This window comes from Strigops habroptila, chromosome W (assembly GCF_004027225.2).
Source record: "Strigops habroptila isolate Jane chromosome W, bStrHab1.2.pri, whole genome shotgun sequence".
In the NCBI taxonomy this organism is placed as follows: Eukaryota; Metazoa; Chordata; class Aves; order Psittaciformes; family Psittacidae; genus Strigops; species Strigops habroptila.
In genome coordinates, this window is record NC_044301.2 from 21,549,487 (window position 1) to 21,566,448 (window position 16,962).

At 44.3% G+C, this 16,962-nt stretch overlaps 1 protein-coding gene and 1 non-coding gene across 2 annotated transcripts; one reads left to right on the top strand and one right to left on the bottom strand.

Moving 5' to 3' along the window:
• Nucleotides 1–810: 810 nt before the first annotated feature.
• Nucleotides 811–7,078, bottom strand: LOC115618965 (26S proteasome non-ATPase regulatory subunit 7-like). The gene is made up of 7 exons (XM_030510960.1): nucleotides 6,986–7,078; nucleotides 6,003–6,094; nucleotides 4,563–4,655; nucleotides 3,699–3,796; nucleotides 3,303–3,383; nucleotides 1,885–1,976; nucleotides 811–1,295 (listed from the first exon to the last, which is right to left on the bottom strand). The coding sequence occupies exons 1-7, from the start codon at nucleotides 7,057–7,059 to the stop codon at nucleotides 857–859; spliced, it is 969 nt and encodes a 322-aa protein (XP_030366820.1). The 5' UTR covers nucleotides 7,060–7,078; the 3' UTR covers nucleotides 811–856.
• Nucleotides 7,079–15,959: 8,881 nt separating this feature from the next.
• TRNAK-CUU lies at nucleotides 15,960–16,032 on the top strand. The gene has a single exon. It is a non-coding gene; the product is annotated as a tRNA-Lys (tRNA).
• The last annotated feature ends 930 nt before the right edge of the window (nucleotides 16,033–16,962 follow it).

Sequence of the window (16,962 nt, forward strand, 5' to 3'; positions counted from 1 at the left end):
TTAGTTCTTTGTGTGTTTGGAGGGGTTGGGGGGGGGGAGACTGTTTTTTGTTTGTTTGGGGTTTTTTTTTCCCAGTAGTCTGTGGGTGATCCTTGCCTTTGCCAGCCCACTCCCAGCAGGAATGCTTCCATTGCTGTTGGCACTTCCCACTCTCCTGGCACCAGTGTGCCGACACAGCACTTGCAATCACCTGGAGCCCTGGGTGCTCCCACCCTGGCCAGGGCAGTGGCAGGATCCCACCTTCTCTCCCCTCCATGTCTCCCTGCAGAGCATCACACCAACCAGGAGTACTAACTGTCAGGTAACAAAAGAGCCAACCCCAATCTTGTCACTGGCCAGATAGAAAGGACAGCAAAAAAATAAATAAGATTTTACTAGCCCAGCACAAAGTAAAGCTGAAAAAAACAGCATCAGCCCCTTCACTAGTCACTGCATGGTGCTTCTGGAACTCAGCCCCTCCTGCTCAGCTCAAAAATGAATTTATGTGAACAAACCAGTTCTTAGGAGCAAAAACTTGGTGTTGGGTAAGACCAGACCTCATGTGAAGGCTACCGAAGCACCTGGTAGAAATTCTCAGCTGTTGGCCTCAAGGGGAAAGGAGGAGTGCTGCACTAAAAAAACATAACTAACATTTAACATTTCCCCCTGGCGCTCAGCCCTCCCTGGCCAGGTGCTGAGGCCTCCCCATGGCTGCCCCCTTGAGAAGACCTCTCCGGCCACGTCAGGGTGAACACAAAAAGTGGATACCAAAGCAGAGGAAATCAGAGCGCTGACCCTCCAACAAGAGACAGAAACCCAGCACCAAAGTGATTTAGTTTACAAGATTTTTAATTTACAAATAAAAAACCTACACATTTTACTTTTTTTCCTTTTTCTCCTCTTTCTTGACATCGCTCTTCTCCTTGTCTTTCTCCTTCTCATCTTTTCTCTCCTTTTTACTCTCTTCTTTTTCCTGTCCTTCTTTCTTCTCTGCATCCCTGTTGGCAATCTTGTTGTTAATGAGGTTGTGCAGGGCAACCACAGAACGGATGAGAGAAGCCAGGTAAACCACCACCATCTGGTCGTTGGTCTTCAGATAAAAGGCCTTGACAAACTCTTGCAGGTTGACATCTGGTAGCAGGTTGAAGACATCCTGGAGGTGGTAGATGATCTGGTGATTGATGGGGAGTTTGCTCATGGCTACTTTCTCTAGGTAGCTCCTGATGTCCAGAAGCTTGGAGTTCAGTCCCTTCAAGCCATGGACCTGATTTGTGATCCGCTGGGACAGTGTGCCCACTGTGGTATCCTTGATATCCCTGAAACACCCACCACAGAAAGAATAAGCATTAGAAGATTACTTTGCATTCTCATTAGCAGGTAGGTACATTAAGAGCTCTTTCCAGCTTAAGAAGAAAAGCAGTATGAAGCACAAGTGAAATGAATGCACCCAGTCAAAGAATGAGCACGAGCAGATGTATGTTACAAAGCAATCTACAATAGATCACTGATGTATCCTGTGGTGTGTGTATGTTCTCTTTGGAATAATATTTGTAACACCAGTTAGAGGAAGAGAGAAATGAAACAAACAACAGGATTTCAGAGGGTGACTGCTCTTCCCTCCCCAGAGAGCTACAGAGCCATCAGCAACACTCCTGTTCAGCCCTTGCAAATGATATTCTGCAGCTTTGATCGTATGAATATGTAGTTTCATCATCTCATCAGTGGGCAGTCACACTTTTCACTAGCAATGAGCAAATATGCCAAACAAGACTACTAAGTGAATACTCTCTAACATTTAAGTAGCATGTTGAACAAGAAGCTGTCACTGGGAGATGCCAGACAGATGGGATCATGGTCACTGCTATGTAAGTCTCCCAAGAATGCTTTCATGTTAAAGGTGCTTACCGTAGTAAGTGTTCAACACCAACTTCCTCTGCCTCCTCTGCTCCGATCTCGCTAGTCACATGCTCAAACGTCTTGGAGGTCGGAGTGCCATCCTTCAGGGCACAAGGATAGAGGAGATACGGTCAGACCAAGCCACAGGTACAAAGGTGCGTGCCTACCAGCCAGCACAGGCATCCCCCATGCAGCGGGGTGGGGCAGCTCTCACAATGCCACTGTGTCAGATAGATTGATGCCTGTTTACAGGATCAGGAAGAGGCAGTAGGGCAAATTATGGCAAAACAGCACCTCAGGGGACTGAAGTACACAGCTCAAGGGAGAAGGCTGTAAGTGAATCACAATGCCTTTTAAAAACATGGAATTTTAGACAGAGTGAGAAATCATATTAATGAAACCAGCACAGTGGTTATATACAGTCCACAAGAAATCAGAGGAAAGGCTCTAGTTGGATTTTTCTCGATTTAATTAGGGTTACCCAACTGTTACGAGCCCAGAGCTGCAAGCAGTTTCTTCTTTCCTGTGCTCTGTGTAAGTTTCAATTAATGTATTTTGCTGGTCTATGTACTGGTGGGTAGAATGGAAAGTATCACAATTATTTCTTACTTTTTTGATACAACCTTATTACATTTTTGGATACTTTTGTCATCCTGGTATTTGCTCTCAGCCAGTTAGAAACACATATGCAGTTCCAGAAAGAAAAATACCAATATGGAGCAATCTCATTAAAAGTATAACATACATTGGATATTAAGGAAGATATTTAAAAGATTCACAGGCTGAATACCTGAGAATGCCTCAGAAAGGCAAAAGGATCAAACTTGTTTATATACATCCAGAATGTAATTTAAATCAAAAACCTGCAAATGAAAAGCTAAAGCTGACTTACTACTGTATGTTGTTTGTCTGTATGGTGCTGCAAGTGATTAGTAAGTGTTGCTCATGCCTAACCTACCTGCCCAGCACTGCCACGTGCACAAATGAGTAAACACACAATTACTCCAAACACTTCTGCAAGCAGGCTGATGTGTCAGTGACATCTTAAAAGTGCTCCAATCTGTGACTTTCTTCATGGCCACAAACATGACAGAAACAGGTAAGAAGCATCTAAATTACATGGACTGCTGGAGCTGTGGAATTCCTCAGGTCAAACAGTAACACAGAGCTTTTCTTCCAAGCACACCGGTGGATGAAAGCTTTAGTTACAAATGCGTGTATTATGACTGGAGTTTAACCTCTAGTGTCAGCAGATTTTGGCTGCAAGTCACAGGCCCTCACTAGTGAGTGCAACATCCTGTATGCCAAAGGCAACTATGTGCCATGGGATGCACATCCTTCAGAAAATAAGGCAATCATCTTAAAGGCCATCTTTTAATGGAAACCCTGTTCCTAGGAAAAGGCAGAGAAATGTGTTGAATACTCACATCGTGAACTTCTTCAACCGAAATATAAGCTTCTGTGGGCAGCCCCAGGTCCTTTGGCTTCACATCAATAATCACCAACACCTTATGGAAAAAGCAAACATTTCAGAAAACTGGGTTTCATTCAAAGATCATTAAAAAAAAAAAAAAAAAATCCCCAAGTCAGCTCTTCATAGCAATGGTACACTGGCTGCTCAGAGGCGTTAACTCCAGGCTCTGAGAAAAGACATCTATAACCGTTTCAAAAGACTCTGATCCGAGTTTCTCAATCCCTTTGCAGCTACCAGGTCTTTAACACACTGTATCACCAGTAACAAAGGTGGGGGCCAAGGGTTCCTAGATCCCCATTTAGGGAGAGAGAGGACCACCCTCCCCCAACCAAAGAAGTGCCACACTTACAGAGTTAGGACAGTATATTTTCATCAGTTCGTTGATGGCAATGTCGTTCTTGTGCAACTTAGGGCCCGTGTGGTACCAGCCAACTATTCTTTCTCTAGCTGAGCAAAACCAGAAAGGATTCTAAATCAGAACTGCATGGTAAGACAATAGCAGAAAGATTTAGGCAGAGATCGAATTAACAAATCAAGGGTGAAAATCTGATTTGTGTGTGGGAAATAAATTACAGTAGGCAAGGCAATGACATGGGTAGTGACAAAGAGTTTACTAATCGTACCTATCATAACTTACTAACTACATATATAACTTCATTCCTAGGTTCTTAACTAAACTGGACTATTTCATATGATTTATTAATTTTGCAGATATCAGGATGCAACAGCTTGAAACTGACACCTAGAGATGCAAAAATTCTAGAAATGCAAATTGTATAAGAATGACAATTGGTCCCAGGGCTAAGAAAATTTACAGGAACTGAAGTTATGACTGAACATTCAGCTCCAACTGAGTAGTAAAGACACTTTTTAACTTCAGGGCACATCTGTATAGAATGGATTATAGAGAGAAAGTTCTGAAATTCTTCAGAAATAATGGCATTTTGAAATCTGAATTATTCTGAAATGCAAAGCTCTCAAGAGTCTTGGGAAAACTAGCAAGATATAAATTAATGTGTTAAGAACACAAACTACTTGCACAAATTATCCAGTGGAAAACCATCAGTGAAAGTGAAGCCATGCAGAGAATTAGCATGGAGTGGCTTCTTATGTGAGCAATTAACTCTCTACCTTACTATGAATTCACTTCCCCATACAGAGTCTTGAAAGTTGCTGGGAGCATATCCCTGATGGCAAGACCACCTCGACTTACCATTAACCTTCTTAAACATTCCATACATGTTCTCCAGATAGTCATGATCTAAGAACCACACAGTATCATCCTTGTCATCTTCATCAAAAGGTACTGGGAATAAAACAAAATATCAGTATTTAAGAATCCAACCTCCAGAATGAAGATTTTTACAGAAAGACTGAGGGTTGAGATATCTTTGGATGCTAAAGGATAGTGGATTTTAATCAGTTTCAACTGTTGTGCAACACTGCTGCCCAAACTAACCTGCCATGCTGGCCAGTTCTCTCAGGCAAAGGCTGTCTCATCATTACTAACAGTTTAGAACTGAGGAAGGAAATGCAAAGCATTCTGAGGGTTATCCTCAGTGGACAACATCAAGCATCAGAGAGAAATCCTCCCACATATACAACTGACTCAACAGCATGCATAGACATTTGATATGATAAACTGAGTATCCCAGCAGACTCTACAGCTTGTCAATCAAGAGCAGTCTACTTAGAGAAAAATTAGTTTTCAGTGTAGAACACGTCATCAACATATTTACAGACTACTAGAACACTGTGAGGCATTTAAGTAAGGACTATTTACCCTTGAGTAAATGACTAGTTATTTTATCAGCAGGCAGACAGGCTCAGTTCTGAGAACAAAGACTGGTCTCAATCTTTTAATTTACAATTATAGTAAAAGCGTCATAGTTGAAAAGCTGTCAAAACAACAAAACCCCCCCACCAAACCCACCCTTTTTTTCAACTGAAATAGAAAAAAGCTCTTCCAAAAAGGGGGGGGGGGGGGGGGGGGGGGGGGGAGAAAAGAAAGAGTCCACACTTGGGAGAAAAACTCCATGTAAACTGTGAAATTCCATATATAAACTGAGATCATTTTGCTTTGTCACAGAGTAGTCCTGCTGGGAAGGAAATGATCTAACTAACATGAATGGGTCAGCAAAAGCCATGCTTTCAAGAAGTACTTTTACTATTACATAAGTATTTAAGAGGAAACTATTTCACACTATTAACAACATACTTAAGAACTAGTATTTAATTAGAGAAAATCTGAGGAAAAGGAGCAAGGCTAAAATATACATTATGTCTTTACAGAAGTAGGTAACAGCTACATCAGCACCAAGCACCGATTTCTGTGTGACATGTTGAGACGCTGATCACTTACAGGAGGTCAGCGAGTCCACTGCAGCAAAACATTCACCAGCATTTTAAAAGAGGTTTACACCTGCTCCCAAAACATTCCACAGTGCACAGTATTACAGGGAAGATGCAGCACAAGACTGGCTGGAATAGGTGTATTTTTGACAGCTGTAAGCATTTTTTTGTTAGATATAGGCTGATTTGTACATAGAGGGAACAATCTGTGCTCTGACAGAATGGCTTAAAAAAACCCAAATGCAATTAATCTATTAAATAATTCAGTAGGTTTGAAGAAGGGTAGCACACCCAAACTCACCTGCAAAACTGTTGGACACATCTAGTATTTTTTTCTGCCACGAGCCCAGCAGCACACCAACGACACGCTTCTGATTTCCAACTTTTCCTATTCTAAATGGAAAAGGCTGTCAGTTCCCATGAAAAAAAGCCCGATTCAGGGAAGAAGGTACTAGCAGACCCCTTGCTTTGCCCCATTTCTGCAAGTTAAACAGTACACAGACTGGAAAGGAAAAAGAGGCATTATGACTGTTTTATTACTAATCGTTAATTTACATCCAGAAAAAGGCATCTCGGTGCCCTCAGAATCAAACCTTGCAACCCAGCAATGGAGAAAGAGGGCTGCATGGTCCAACGCAGCTCACGAGGGGGGTCAGGACCTGAAATCAGCACCGCTGCAGCCTCTCTGCAGGACAATGCACTATAAAAAAGTGAATAAGCTCTTACACTGCTCGGTGGCATCCACAATTTACTTTCGCAAGAGCAGGCTTGTTCACCTTGTGAGATCTTTTTAGTTTTTGACATTAAAACTTCTTGTCAATCGGTGCAATTAAGTTAGGCACGAGTTACACGCTAGGTGTTTAGAGGGATATGACTTATCCCCCGCTCGGGCAGCCGCAGCTTTAGGATCAAACCCCATTTCTCCCCCACTCGTGTTTTAACCATCAGGACGTGGTTTCCGAGCCTTCGGCGGGCCCGAAGAAGGCGCCGACCGCCCCTCACGGCACCCTCGGACTTTCATCCTCCCGAGGAGGAAAACACCAGCGGCGGCGGGCTGGGGGCTCCGTCGGCTCGCGCAGGCCGCGCTCCCGCCGCCGCCCGGGGATCGCGGCCCTCGTCACCGAGCGCCCAGCCCGGGCGCGCCGCTCCCCTCGTGGCGCTGGGTCCCCCCCACCACGATCTGCCCGTCCTCCACCGCGCTGGGCCCAACTGGGCCGGGCCCGGCCCGGCCCGGCCCGGCCAGTGACTCAGCGCCACAACAGCGCCTCACGCACCCAGCCCCACCTGTTGAAGTGATCGACGACGCTGAGGAGCACCAGCGGATGCACCACCACCCGGTCCACCACCAGCTCGGGCATGACGCCCACCCAACCCTGCTCCACCGCCAGCCCAACTACCTTCCTCCCTCTCACACTAGGCCCGCTCCCCGCCGTGCGGCCCCACTCCCAGCTTGCCCCGCGCCGGGGCGGAGCCACCGCCGCCATCTTTAAGAGGTCGTCGTAGTCAGTAGTTGGATACCATCTTAGAGAGGTCGTGGGAGACAGACATGTTGCTAACGCCTTGAAAAAAAAAAAAAAAAAAAAAAAAAAAAAAAAAAAAAAAGTGTGTCCCTACTGCCGGCAACGTGGCACCATCTCACCCAGAGGTGAAGGGCGGGTACATGGAGGTGCTGGTTCCCCTTCCCTACGGCAGCGCTTCAGCGCGCCCCACCTGAAGGAGGGTGGCTGTGGGGGTTGGTCCCTCTCAGTGGGGGGCTGAGGAGGCAGGGTCGGAGTGAGGCGGGCAGCTCTGCTGAGTGCGTCCGGGCACAATCAGCGGGTCCCTTGTCTACCTAAGTGGCCAGCAAGAGTGTTTGCCCTATAGCCCTTCCAGGGACAAGCGGTTTTAGGAGCTGGCCAGCCTTCCCCGGCCCCCTCTGCTGTTCTCGTGGAAGGGAGTGTAGCATTTGCCTTTTTTCAGTTGTCAGGAACGTCTCCTAACCACCACGACCTTTTAAAAACTGAGAGCGCAACCTTAGAATGGTGTCACAATTTTTTCATTGCCACTGGACTGCGGGTTTAAAATGCAAGGTGCTGCTTTCTCATCTTGATAATGGGAGTGCTAATAGCATATGCAGGTGGTACCCTGACCTTCCCAGCTGTGTGCTTTGCCTTAATTTCTGTGTCTGCAACTTCAGGAGTTGTTGCAGCCTGGGCTAGAAAAGCTCCACCACCTTGCCTCTTGTTCCAGAGCTTCAGGTAACTTCAGGGTTCCCAGTACCACGGTGATAAAAGTCTATGTAAGTAGGCAGAAATCCTTATTACTGTTAGTGTTTGCTTTCTTCCATGGGGACTGTTAGTCTAATTTGTTTGTAAACATTTTTTCTTTCTGAAGTATAACTTGCCTTGATGCAAGGGAGAAAGAGACTGACCTAAGCAGAGTGCTTTAGGCTAGTCTTTATAGAAGAGATTTTGCATCTCAGGAGTAGGAACTGGTAGACACATAGCTTGTCTCTTATACTTCTAGTGAGAAAATAGAACCTGAGGCTGTTATTCCTGAGTCTACTATAGAGGAATTAGGAAAAGTATTAGTAAAATTCTTGAGGATGGTCTCACTGATTTAAAGATTATGATATCCTTTATTTTTTACACTTTTCCCACTGTCGTGGTTTGAGCCCAGCCAGTAACTCGGAACCACGCAGCTGCTTGCTAACTCTCCCCTCTTTGTTCTCCCCCCTGCTCCCGGAGGGATGGGGAGGAGAACTGGAAAAATGTAACTCCCACGGGTTGAGATAAGAGCAGTCCCGCAACTAAGGTATAATACAAAACCACTCCTGCTACCACTGTGAGGAACATAGGAGTGATTCGTGTCAACAAATAGGAAATCTTAGTGATTATTATGTGTAAAAGAATGTGATAAATGTCCCTGTCGACATCACAGTAAGAGGGAAGAAGGGATAAGGGAATAATTCCTTGGTTAATCACACAATTGCTAAAAGAAATGTTTTGTTCCTTGTTTGGTTGCTTAGATGCTTTTAAGGGGTTAGGAAATGTATTCTGTTATAGAATGTTGTGGAACCTAACCATATAAAAATGGAATGTGTGAGGGCTAAGATGGCGATAAGACTCGTGATGGACATCTGCAATGTATATAGTTCCTATGTTTGCAAGGTTTTTTGCAAGGTCGTTTGGCAGGCATTGCAGCATACCAGCCTAAAACCGGTTGGGCCGGTTTTGTTGCTAGCCGAAGCAGGAGAAGTTCAGGACACGCCTATCCCTGGAAGGTCGCTGCTAGCCGAGGCGGGAAAAGTCCGAAGCGGGAAAGTTTGAGACACGCCTATCCCTGAAAGATATAAAAACCAGGGGCGGGAACTGTGGGGTGTGCGTCTTGGTGGGCAGAGACTCCCGGCGCACCCAGCGCTGTTTGCTTGCCTTTATTCGTTTAATAAATTCTAAAAATCCTATTTGGGACTCGATTAATTTATCACACCACCAATGATAATAATGATTAGTGAAATAACAAGGGGAGAAGATACAATTGCTCACCACCCGCTGACCGATACCCAGCCCGACCCGAGCAGTGATCTGGGCCTTCCGGGTAACTCCCCCCGGTTTATATACTGGGCATGACGTGCTGTGGTATGGAATACCCCTTTGGCTAGTTTGGGTCAGGTGTCCTGTCTCTGCTTCCTTCGGGCTTCCCCTCCTCCCTGGCAGAGCATGAGACTGAGAAAGTCCTTGGTCGGAGTAAACATTGCTTAGCAACAATTAAAAACATTGGTGTGTTATCAGCGTTGTTCCCAGGCTGAAAGTTAAAAAACACAGCACTGCACCAGCTACTAAGAAGGAGAAAAATGACTGCTATAGCTGAACCCCAGACACCCACATTATGGTTTTTTTGCATATTTCTTGTGTCTGATCAGATGTCTGTATTGTGTGTGAGTACTAGGAACCTTGACAACCATCAGCATTTCTAAACCTGAATCTAGATAAATTTGGTGCCAGGTGAGAGGTGAGTGACAGGGTCTCAGCTTAAGCTGAGCCCATGCACAAGAACTACTGCAGTGCCCCATCCCTGGCAGTGTTCAAGGCCAGGTTGCATGGGGTTTGGAGCAACCTGGTCTGGTGGAAGGTGTCCCTGTCCGTGGCAGGGCGTTGGAACTAGAGGAGATTTAAGTTTCCTTCCAAACCAAACTATTCCATGATTCAATGAAATCTAAAGTTTTGCATTGCTGTTTAGCATCTTTCAACACATAGCGTTCAGCAAAAGCAGCATTCACTTACAAACTCTGAGAACTGGGGACCTCTTGTGGAGTTTTTTAGACGTTACATCCTTTAGGGTTGCTTTTAAAAACAATTTCTGCTCGAGTTTTTAGAGGGTTTTTTTCCAGCAGAGGGGGAACTCTGATCGTTAAATTCAGGTACAGCCAGTGTTCTTGTCGCTTGTTTTATCAATATACATATAAAACTCAATGTTCAAATTAACTAGTTCAGTAAGTAATTTAGCTCATTGATTTTTGGGCATATCCTAAGTGCCATTACAAGCTATGGATATTTTAAATGCCATTACTTAATAGAAGGAATGTTTTAAGCACCTTTTATTGATTTTATTACTGCTTTATTTTGCTGTCTTGGTTCAAAATAATTTTAACCACTCTGTCATCAAGAAGAAATATATTGTTGGTGAAATACAGTCAATTTCCTAAAAACCTTTGACCTTGTTAAATAAGAAATTGCAGTTGTTAAATCATGTCAGGCAATAACCAAGGGACAGAGAAGATATAAAATTTGGAGCAGTGGGCCAGCATACCAGTAAGTGTTTTGACCTTGGGCATTCAGACTTCATATGTGACAATCACACTTCAATTCTCTTCTTGGTTCTCGCATCAGTCAGAAGAGATTTAAAATCTCAGCAAGCCAGGAAGGTTGTGGAAGGGTAATGGAGTATGATCCAGAGACAATTAAGGGGCATTTTAATGACCTGCTGTGATTTTTTGTTAAAATTACTCTCTAACTTAGTGCATTTTAAGTTTCATTTGCTGAATTGCATTGCTAGTAGTTTAGTGTATTGATGTTATACACAAAAGGAGTAAATTGAGTCTGCTCATAGGGATTTCAGTTACTTCCCAGCTCTTTTGACTTGAGAAGATTATCAGTATTATTGAGCTAATCAGCTGGTAGATGTAGACTGGGAAAATGGACAATATGTTGCTTAATCAAAGACTTGAAAAGTAATGAATATTGGTGCTCAATAAAAAACAGCTAATGAATTGATTGCATTGATGCTTGATGTAATTTAACTGTAGAGTGGCAAGCATCAATGTTTATATATGAGTTGGCTCATGATTGCTGAGCTGAAACTCAAAGTTTAGAGAGGTTCTGCAGTACATGAGCACCTGGCAACTGACCTGAAGTGGGGAGGGAGTGAGCTGTGTTCTGTTCTCTACATGGAACAAGTGATTCCATCATTAATTGCTGGGCTTCTATTTTGTTTATATATATATAAAACCACCAAACAACCCAGAAAACCCAAACACACACCCAAAGCCAAAACACAAAAACTGCAAACCCCAAAACTTACACATAACTGTTTTCAGAGGTTTAAGAATGAGTTCTGGATTAAAAAATAAGAATTGTAAAGAATAAATTCACTTTTTTTTTTTCCCTTCCATTATTCTCTACCTCTTGATCTGTTAGGTGTTGTAAACTCTTCTGTAAACTGTCAGCTGCTGGGAGGCAGTAGGAAGAAAACTTTTGGTACCTGCATTCTGAGTGGTTTCTACATCTTTCATCATGTTCTGACCTCTTTTCCAGACTTGAGGATCGCACTTCTACTTTAGGAATTTCACTTCCATCAGGAATCAGTATTTGTCTTTAAACTGTGAAGTAATTATATGCTTCAGAAGTTTGTTGGGTGGGGTTTTTTTGGTGGTGGTTTTTTTTTTTTTTTTTTTAATTTCTGTGAAATGTCCTGTGTCATGTTTGGGCCTCAGTCCTTATTAAATTGATGACACATTCTGTGGGCAGCCATCAAGCATAGCTTTATGGAGTCTCTGCTTGCCAACTGTTTTATAATTTAACTAATGCTGGCCTACAAAACCACAGTAACACAGCTGAGGGATAGTTTTAGTGGTCTAATCTCTTACCTTCTTTCAGCATGTCAGTATTGGGGGTGGAGGGCAGTGGTGGAAATTCGGGGGGGGGACGACACAGACACACGGACGATGACGACACAGCAAACTGTTGTTAGAATCACAGAAGCATGATCATCTACGGACTAGGGAAGGCAGACATTTACTGAATACATGCAATTTGTATTTCTAGGTGTTCTTTCCAGTTATGAGTGTTAGAAGCATAACAGTGCTTTAAATGAAAATACCAGCGTGGCACAGTAATGACCTCGGTTCATCAAGGACAGGAACTGAGGCTTGGGTGGCTGTGTGGTTGGCTATCCCCTCCAGAATTAGAGCCTGCTTTAGGTATAGCTCTTGATGTGTATTTTTCTATCTTATCTATGAAGGAGCTGCTGTTTGCTGGTCAGTAGCCTCTCCTTGGAAAGAAATGTTCAATTACCCACATCAGAGTCCCTTCTGGATAAAGAGGGTCTCTATCTACCTAAAGGGCAGAGTGCATCAAGGAGGATTACATAAACCAGCAGATGGTGGGCTGTGGGCAGGCAGGCTCAGGGTGTGGGGAGAAGGGTAAATCATGCAGAAGGCAGTAATGCTTCAGCCTGATTTGCTCTTTCTCTGTAGCTTTCCAGTGTGTGCTAGTGATAAGTGACATCCTTGGGACCTTGGCTACAAAAGATCTATGCAGCTGGAAAATATTGTTGCCCGATACTTTGGATCGTAATCCTAAATGGTGCTTACTAATGTGCTCCTTTAATACTGGTTGTCTTTCTTTGTTTTTAGAGGAAAAACCCTACTTTATTTTATTTTGACTGGGACAGGGGAAACTGAACAGTTAGAGACAATGTCTGCTGACATAGTTTCACTGAGATGCCTTCTGAAATGCATTTAAAACCCAGTCAAGAGAAGCTATGCTTTCTTCAGACCTGTGGATAGTTTGTCACATAATACCTTTGTGCTACCAGTTTGAACAGGAAATATTTATTTCCCTATAAAAATATGTTTAGCTTTGTCCAAATAACTGTAGTGTCCTGTTAAGTTTTCTTTGGCCAGGATGTATCATAAACTGTTTTAGAAGGAATGATGCTGCCTGGAATTGAACAAGGATAATGCAAGCCATGGAAGCAAAACAGAAAGTCACTGCAACATTAATTCTAATTTGTTTTTGTTAAACTGTAATTCAGTGAAATGCTGACATCGTATACTCAGCACATGATGCCATAATGTGTCCTTATCCAGACTGCAGTTTGCTTCTGAAGACCTCCAAATAACCATTTTTGTCCCAAATGCCTGTTCTAGAATGTAATCTCTAAAGCAAACTTTTAAATCTGTAATTATAAATTGATCTGTCCACTTTATGATATGATCTTTATGTGTTGTGGTAACTTATTTGTTTCCCTATAGGGTACTGTTACTTGACCAAACATATACGTATATATGTAGAATTTGTGCTGCTTACCATAATTTGGCAATCTGTGAATATTGTTGTTGTTTCTGCCAATGAATTTAAAAACTTTTGTCCATACCCATGGGTTAGCTGGTGACTCCAATAATCCTGTCCTCCCTACAACACTAACAGTGATATTTTGCCTGATAAGTTTTGGATGTAGAATTTTTTTATTTTTTATTTTTTTAATAACTAAATCACTGACTCTAATGTCTATATTTCAGTGCAGAGTGATTGTACTTATTCTGGTACCCTTGCTACAAAATTATTTTTTGGAAAATAGTGGAAACAAACAGTTAAAGCACAACAGGTTCTAGTCATACTCATTTTTCCACACCTTGAGGACTAACAAATTCTTTAATATGAGATTTTATTTGTACAAAGCAAACCTTCAAAAACACTCAAAAGCTTTCTTAACTGTGTCGTGGTTTGAGCCCAGCCGGTAACTCAGAACCACACAGCCGCTCGCTCACTCCCCCCCCCACTTCTTCCTCCCCCCGCTCCCGGAGGGATGGGGAGGAGAATGGGAAGAATGCAACTCCCACGGGTTGAGATAAGAGCAGTCCCGCAACTAAGGTATAACACAAAACCACTACTGCTACCACCAATGATAATAACGATTAGTGAAATAACAAGGGGAGAGGATACAATTGCTCACCACCCGCCGACCGATACCCAGCCCGACCCGAGCAGTGATCTGGGCCTTCCGGGTAACTCCCCCCGGTTTATATACTGGGCATGACGTGCTGTGGTATGGAATACCCCTTTGGCTAGTTTGGGTCAGGTGTCCTGTCTCTGCTTCCGCCCGGCTTCCCCTCCTCCCTGGCAAAGCATGAGACTGAGAAAGTCCTTGGTTGGAATAAACATTACTTAGCAACAACTAAAAACATCGGTGTTATCAGCGTTGTTCCCAGGCTGAAAGTTAAAAAACACAGCACTGCACCAGCTACTAAGCAGGAGAAAAATGACTGCTATAGCTGAACCCAGGACAGTATCCACCCCTTATTCCATACCATTCACGTCATGCTCAGATCCCACATCTCTCAGCACACCATCACCCCTGTCCCATATATACACATATATATACACCCACACCCACACACAGAGAAAGATATCGTTCCCTAGTCCATGGACCAATCCCTGTAAAATTGCTGAACTCATCCAGTCCATGATGTCAGGTTCCATCTCTTGTAATAGTCTTTCAGGGCAGGAGGGACGGTACATGGTGTTGGGTTGTTGCCTGCTGATGATACCGCCAAACTCATCTGGTCACTACTGAGCTCATCTGGTTTCCTCAAAATTCATTCTTTGTTGAGGTGATGATCGGAGGGAAGTCAGGGTCAATGGCTGGTGACCTGAAGATATCTAGCTGGTGGGCTATAAAAGTGTTATAGAGCAGGCAACAGCGTACAATTGAGTTCATTGGCTGTTTTCCCCCAAAATCAAATCCCCTTGAGGTACACATCGGACTTCCCCATCTTCCCGCATTACCCACCAAGTATATCCAGGTCCCTGAGCAAAAGCAACCCCACGAGTGGGTTTGCCTTTACCTGAAGCAGGAATAACCCAGACTGTCTTCCCCAACAAATTCTTTATGTGCACCACAGGAACTTTATCCCCCTCTACAGTACGTAAAAGTTCTGATTGGGCTGGGCCAGCCCTGTTGGCAGATCCCCTACTGTTGACCAACCAGGTGGCTTTTGGTAAATGTGTATCCCAGTGTTTGAAAGTCCCACCACCCATTGCTCTCAGTGTAGTTTTTAACAGCCCATTGTACCGTTCGATTTTCCCAGAGGCTGGTGCATGGTAGGGGATGTGGTATACCCACTCAATGCCATGCTCTTTGGCCCAAGTGTCTATGAGGTTGTTCCGGAAATGAGTCCCATTGTCTGACTCAATTCTCTCTGGGGTGCCGTGTCGCCACAAGACTTGTTTCTCAAGGCCCAGGATAGTGTTCCGGGCAGTGGCATGGGACACAGCATATGTTTCCAGCCAGCCGGTGGTTGCTTCCACCATGGTAAGCACATAGCGCTTGCCCTGGCGGGTTGGTGGGAGTGTGATATAGTCAATCTGCCAGGCCTCCCCATATTTGTACTTCAGCCATCGTCCTCCATACCAGAGAGGCTTTAACCGCTTGGCTTGCTTAATTGCAGCACATGTTTCACATTCGTGAATAACCTGGGCAATAGTGTCCATCGTTAAGTCCACCCCTCGATCACGAGCCCATCTATATGTTGCATCTCTGCCTTGATGGCCTGAGGTGTCATGGGCCCACCGGGCTAAAAATAATTCACCCTTATGTTGCCAATCCAAGTCCATCTGAGCCACTTTAATCTTAGCAGCTTTATCCACTTGCTGGTTATTCTGGTGTTCCTCAGTGGCCCGACTCTTGGGTACATGAGCATCTACGTGGCGTACCTTCACCACCAGGTTCTGCACCCGAGCAGCGATATCTTGCCACAATGCAGCAGCCCAGATGGGTTTACTTCTGCGTTGCCAGTTGCTCTGCTTCCATTGCTGCAACCACCCCCACAGGGCATTTGCCACCATCCATGAGTCAGTATAGAGATAAAGTACTGGCCATTTTTCTCGTTCAGCAATGTCCAAGGCCAGCTGGATGGCTTTCACCTCTGCAAATTGACTCGATTCACCCTCTCCCTCAGCAGTTTCTGCAACTTGTCGCAGGGGACTCCACACAGCTCCCTTCGATAGCTCAGTCGGTAGAGCATGAGACTCTTAATCTCAGGGTCGTGGGTTCGAGCCCCACGTTGGGCGCCAAAAAGAACTGTCGTGGTTTGAGCCCAGCCGGTAACTCAGAACCACACAGCCGCTCGCTCACTCCCCCCCCCACTTCTTCCTCCCCCCCGCTCCCGGAGGGATGGGGAGGAGAATGGGAAGAATGCAACTCCCACGGGTTGAGATAAGAGCAGTCCCGCAACTAAGGTATAACACAAAACCACTACTGCTACCACCAATGATAATAACGATTAGTGAAATAACAAGGGGAGAGGATACAATTGCTCACCACCCGCCGACCGATACCCAGCCCGACCCGAGCAGTGATCTGGGCCTTCCGGGTAACTCCCCCCGGTTTATATACTGGGCATGACGTGCTGTGGTATGGAATACCCCTTTGGCTAGTTTGGGTCAGGTGTCCTGTCTCTGCTTCCGCCCGGCTTCCCCTCCTCCCTGGCAAAGCATGAGACTGAGAAAGTCCTTGGTTGGAATAAACATTACTTAGCAACAACTAAAAACATCGGTGTTATCAGCGTTGTTCCCAGGCTGAAAGTTAAAAAACACAGCACTGCACCAGCTACTAAGCAGGAGAAAAATGACTGCTATAGCTGAACCCAGGACAAACTGCTGTTAGTTCTTTGATTATGAGGGCAATAAAGATCTATAGGAGGTGCATTTATCATGGAGTTCAGCACACCAGGAGCCATTTTCTTAAGTGTTAAAGCCAAGTGATAAAATGAGTTCCTTTGTTCTATAACCAAGACACATTCCCTATTTTAAAAAATGTGTGTTGGACTTCTTGGCTTGTAGTTTGGCTGTGTTCCTGTAATACATTTATAAATAATGAATAATTGCTAACATGCAGATGCTGATGATGAATCTGGAAAAACAGACTGTCTGAAAGAAACTTACTTTCAACTTTGGCTTATTCCCTAGCTTTTTCTCCAGTGATTTTTTTTTTTTTTTTTA

What these genes read in the sequence shown, in the direction of transcription:
- LOC115618965 (XM_030510960.1), bottom strand. Translation starts at nt 7,059, where the DNA reads ATGCCCGAGCTGGTGGTGGACCGGGTGGTGGTGCATCCGCTGGTGCTC. An exon ending in TGTGTCCAACAGTTTTGCAG is followed by an intron (nt 4,656 to 6,002) that starts GTGAGTTTGGGT and finishes TTTTATTCCCAG; the next exon opens with TACCTTTTGATGAAGATGAC. An exon ending in AAATATACTGTCCTAACTCT is followed by an intron (nt 3,384 to 3,698) that starts GTAAGTGTGGCA and finishes TTTTTCCATAAG; the next exon opens with GTGTTGGTGATTATTGATGT.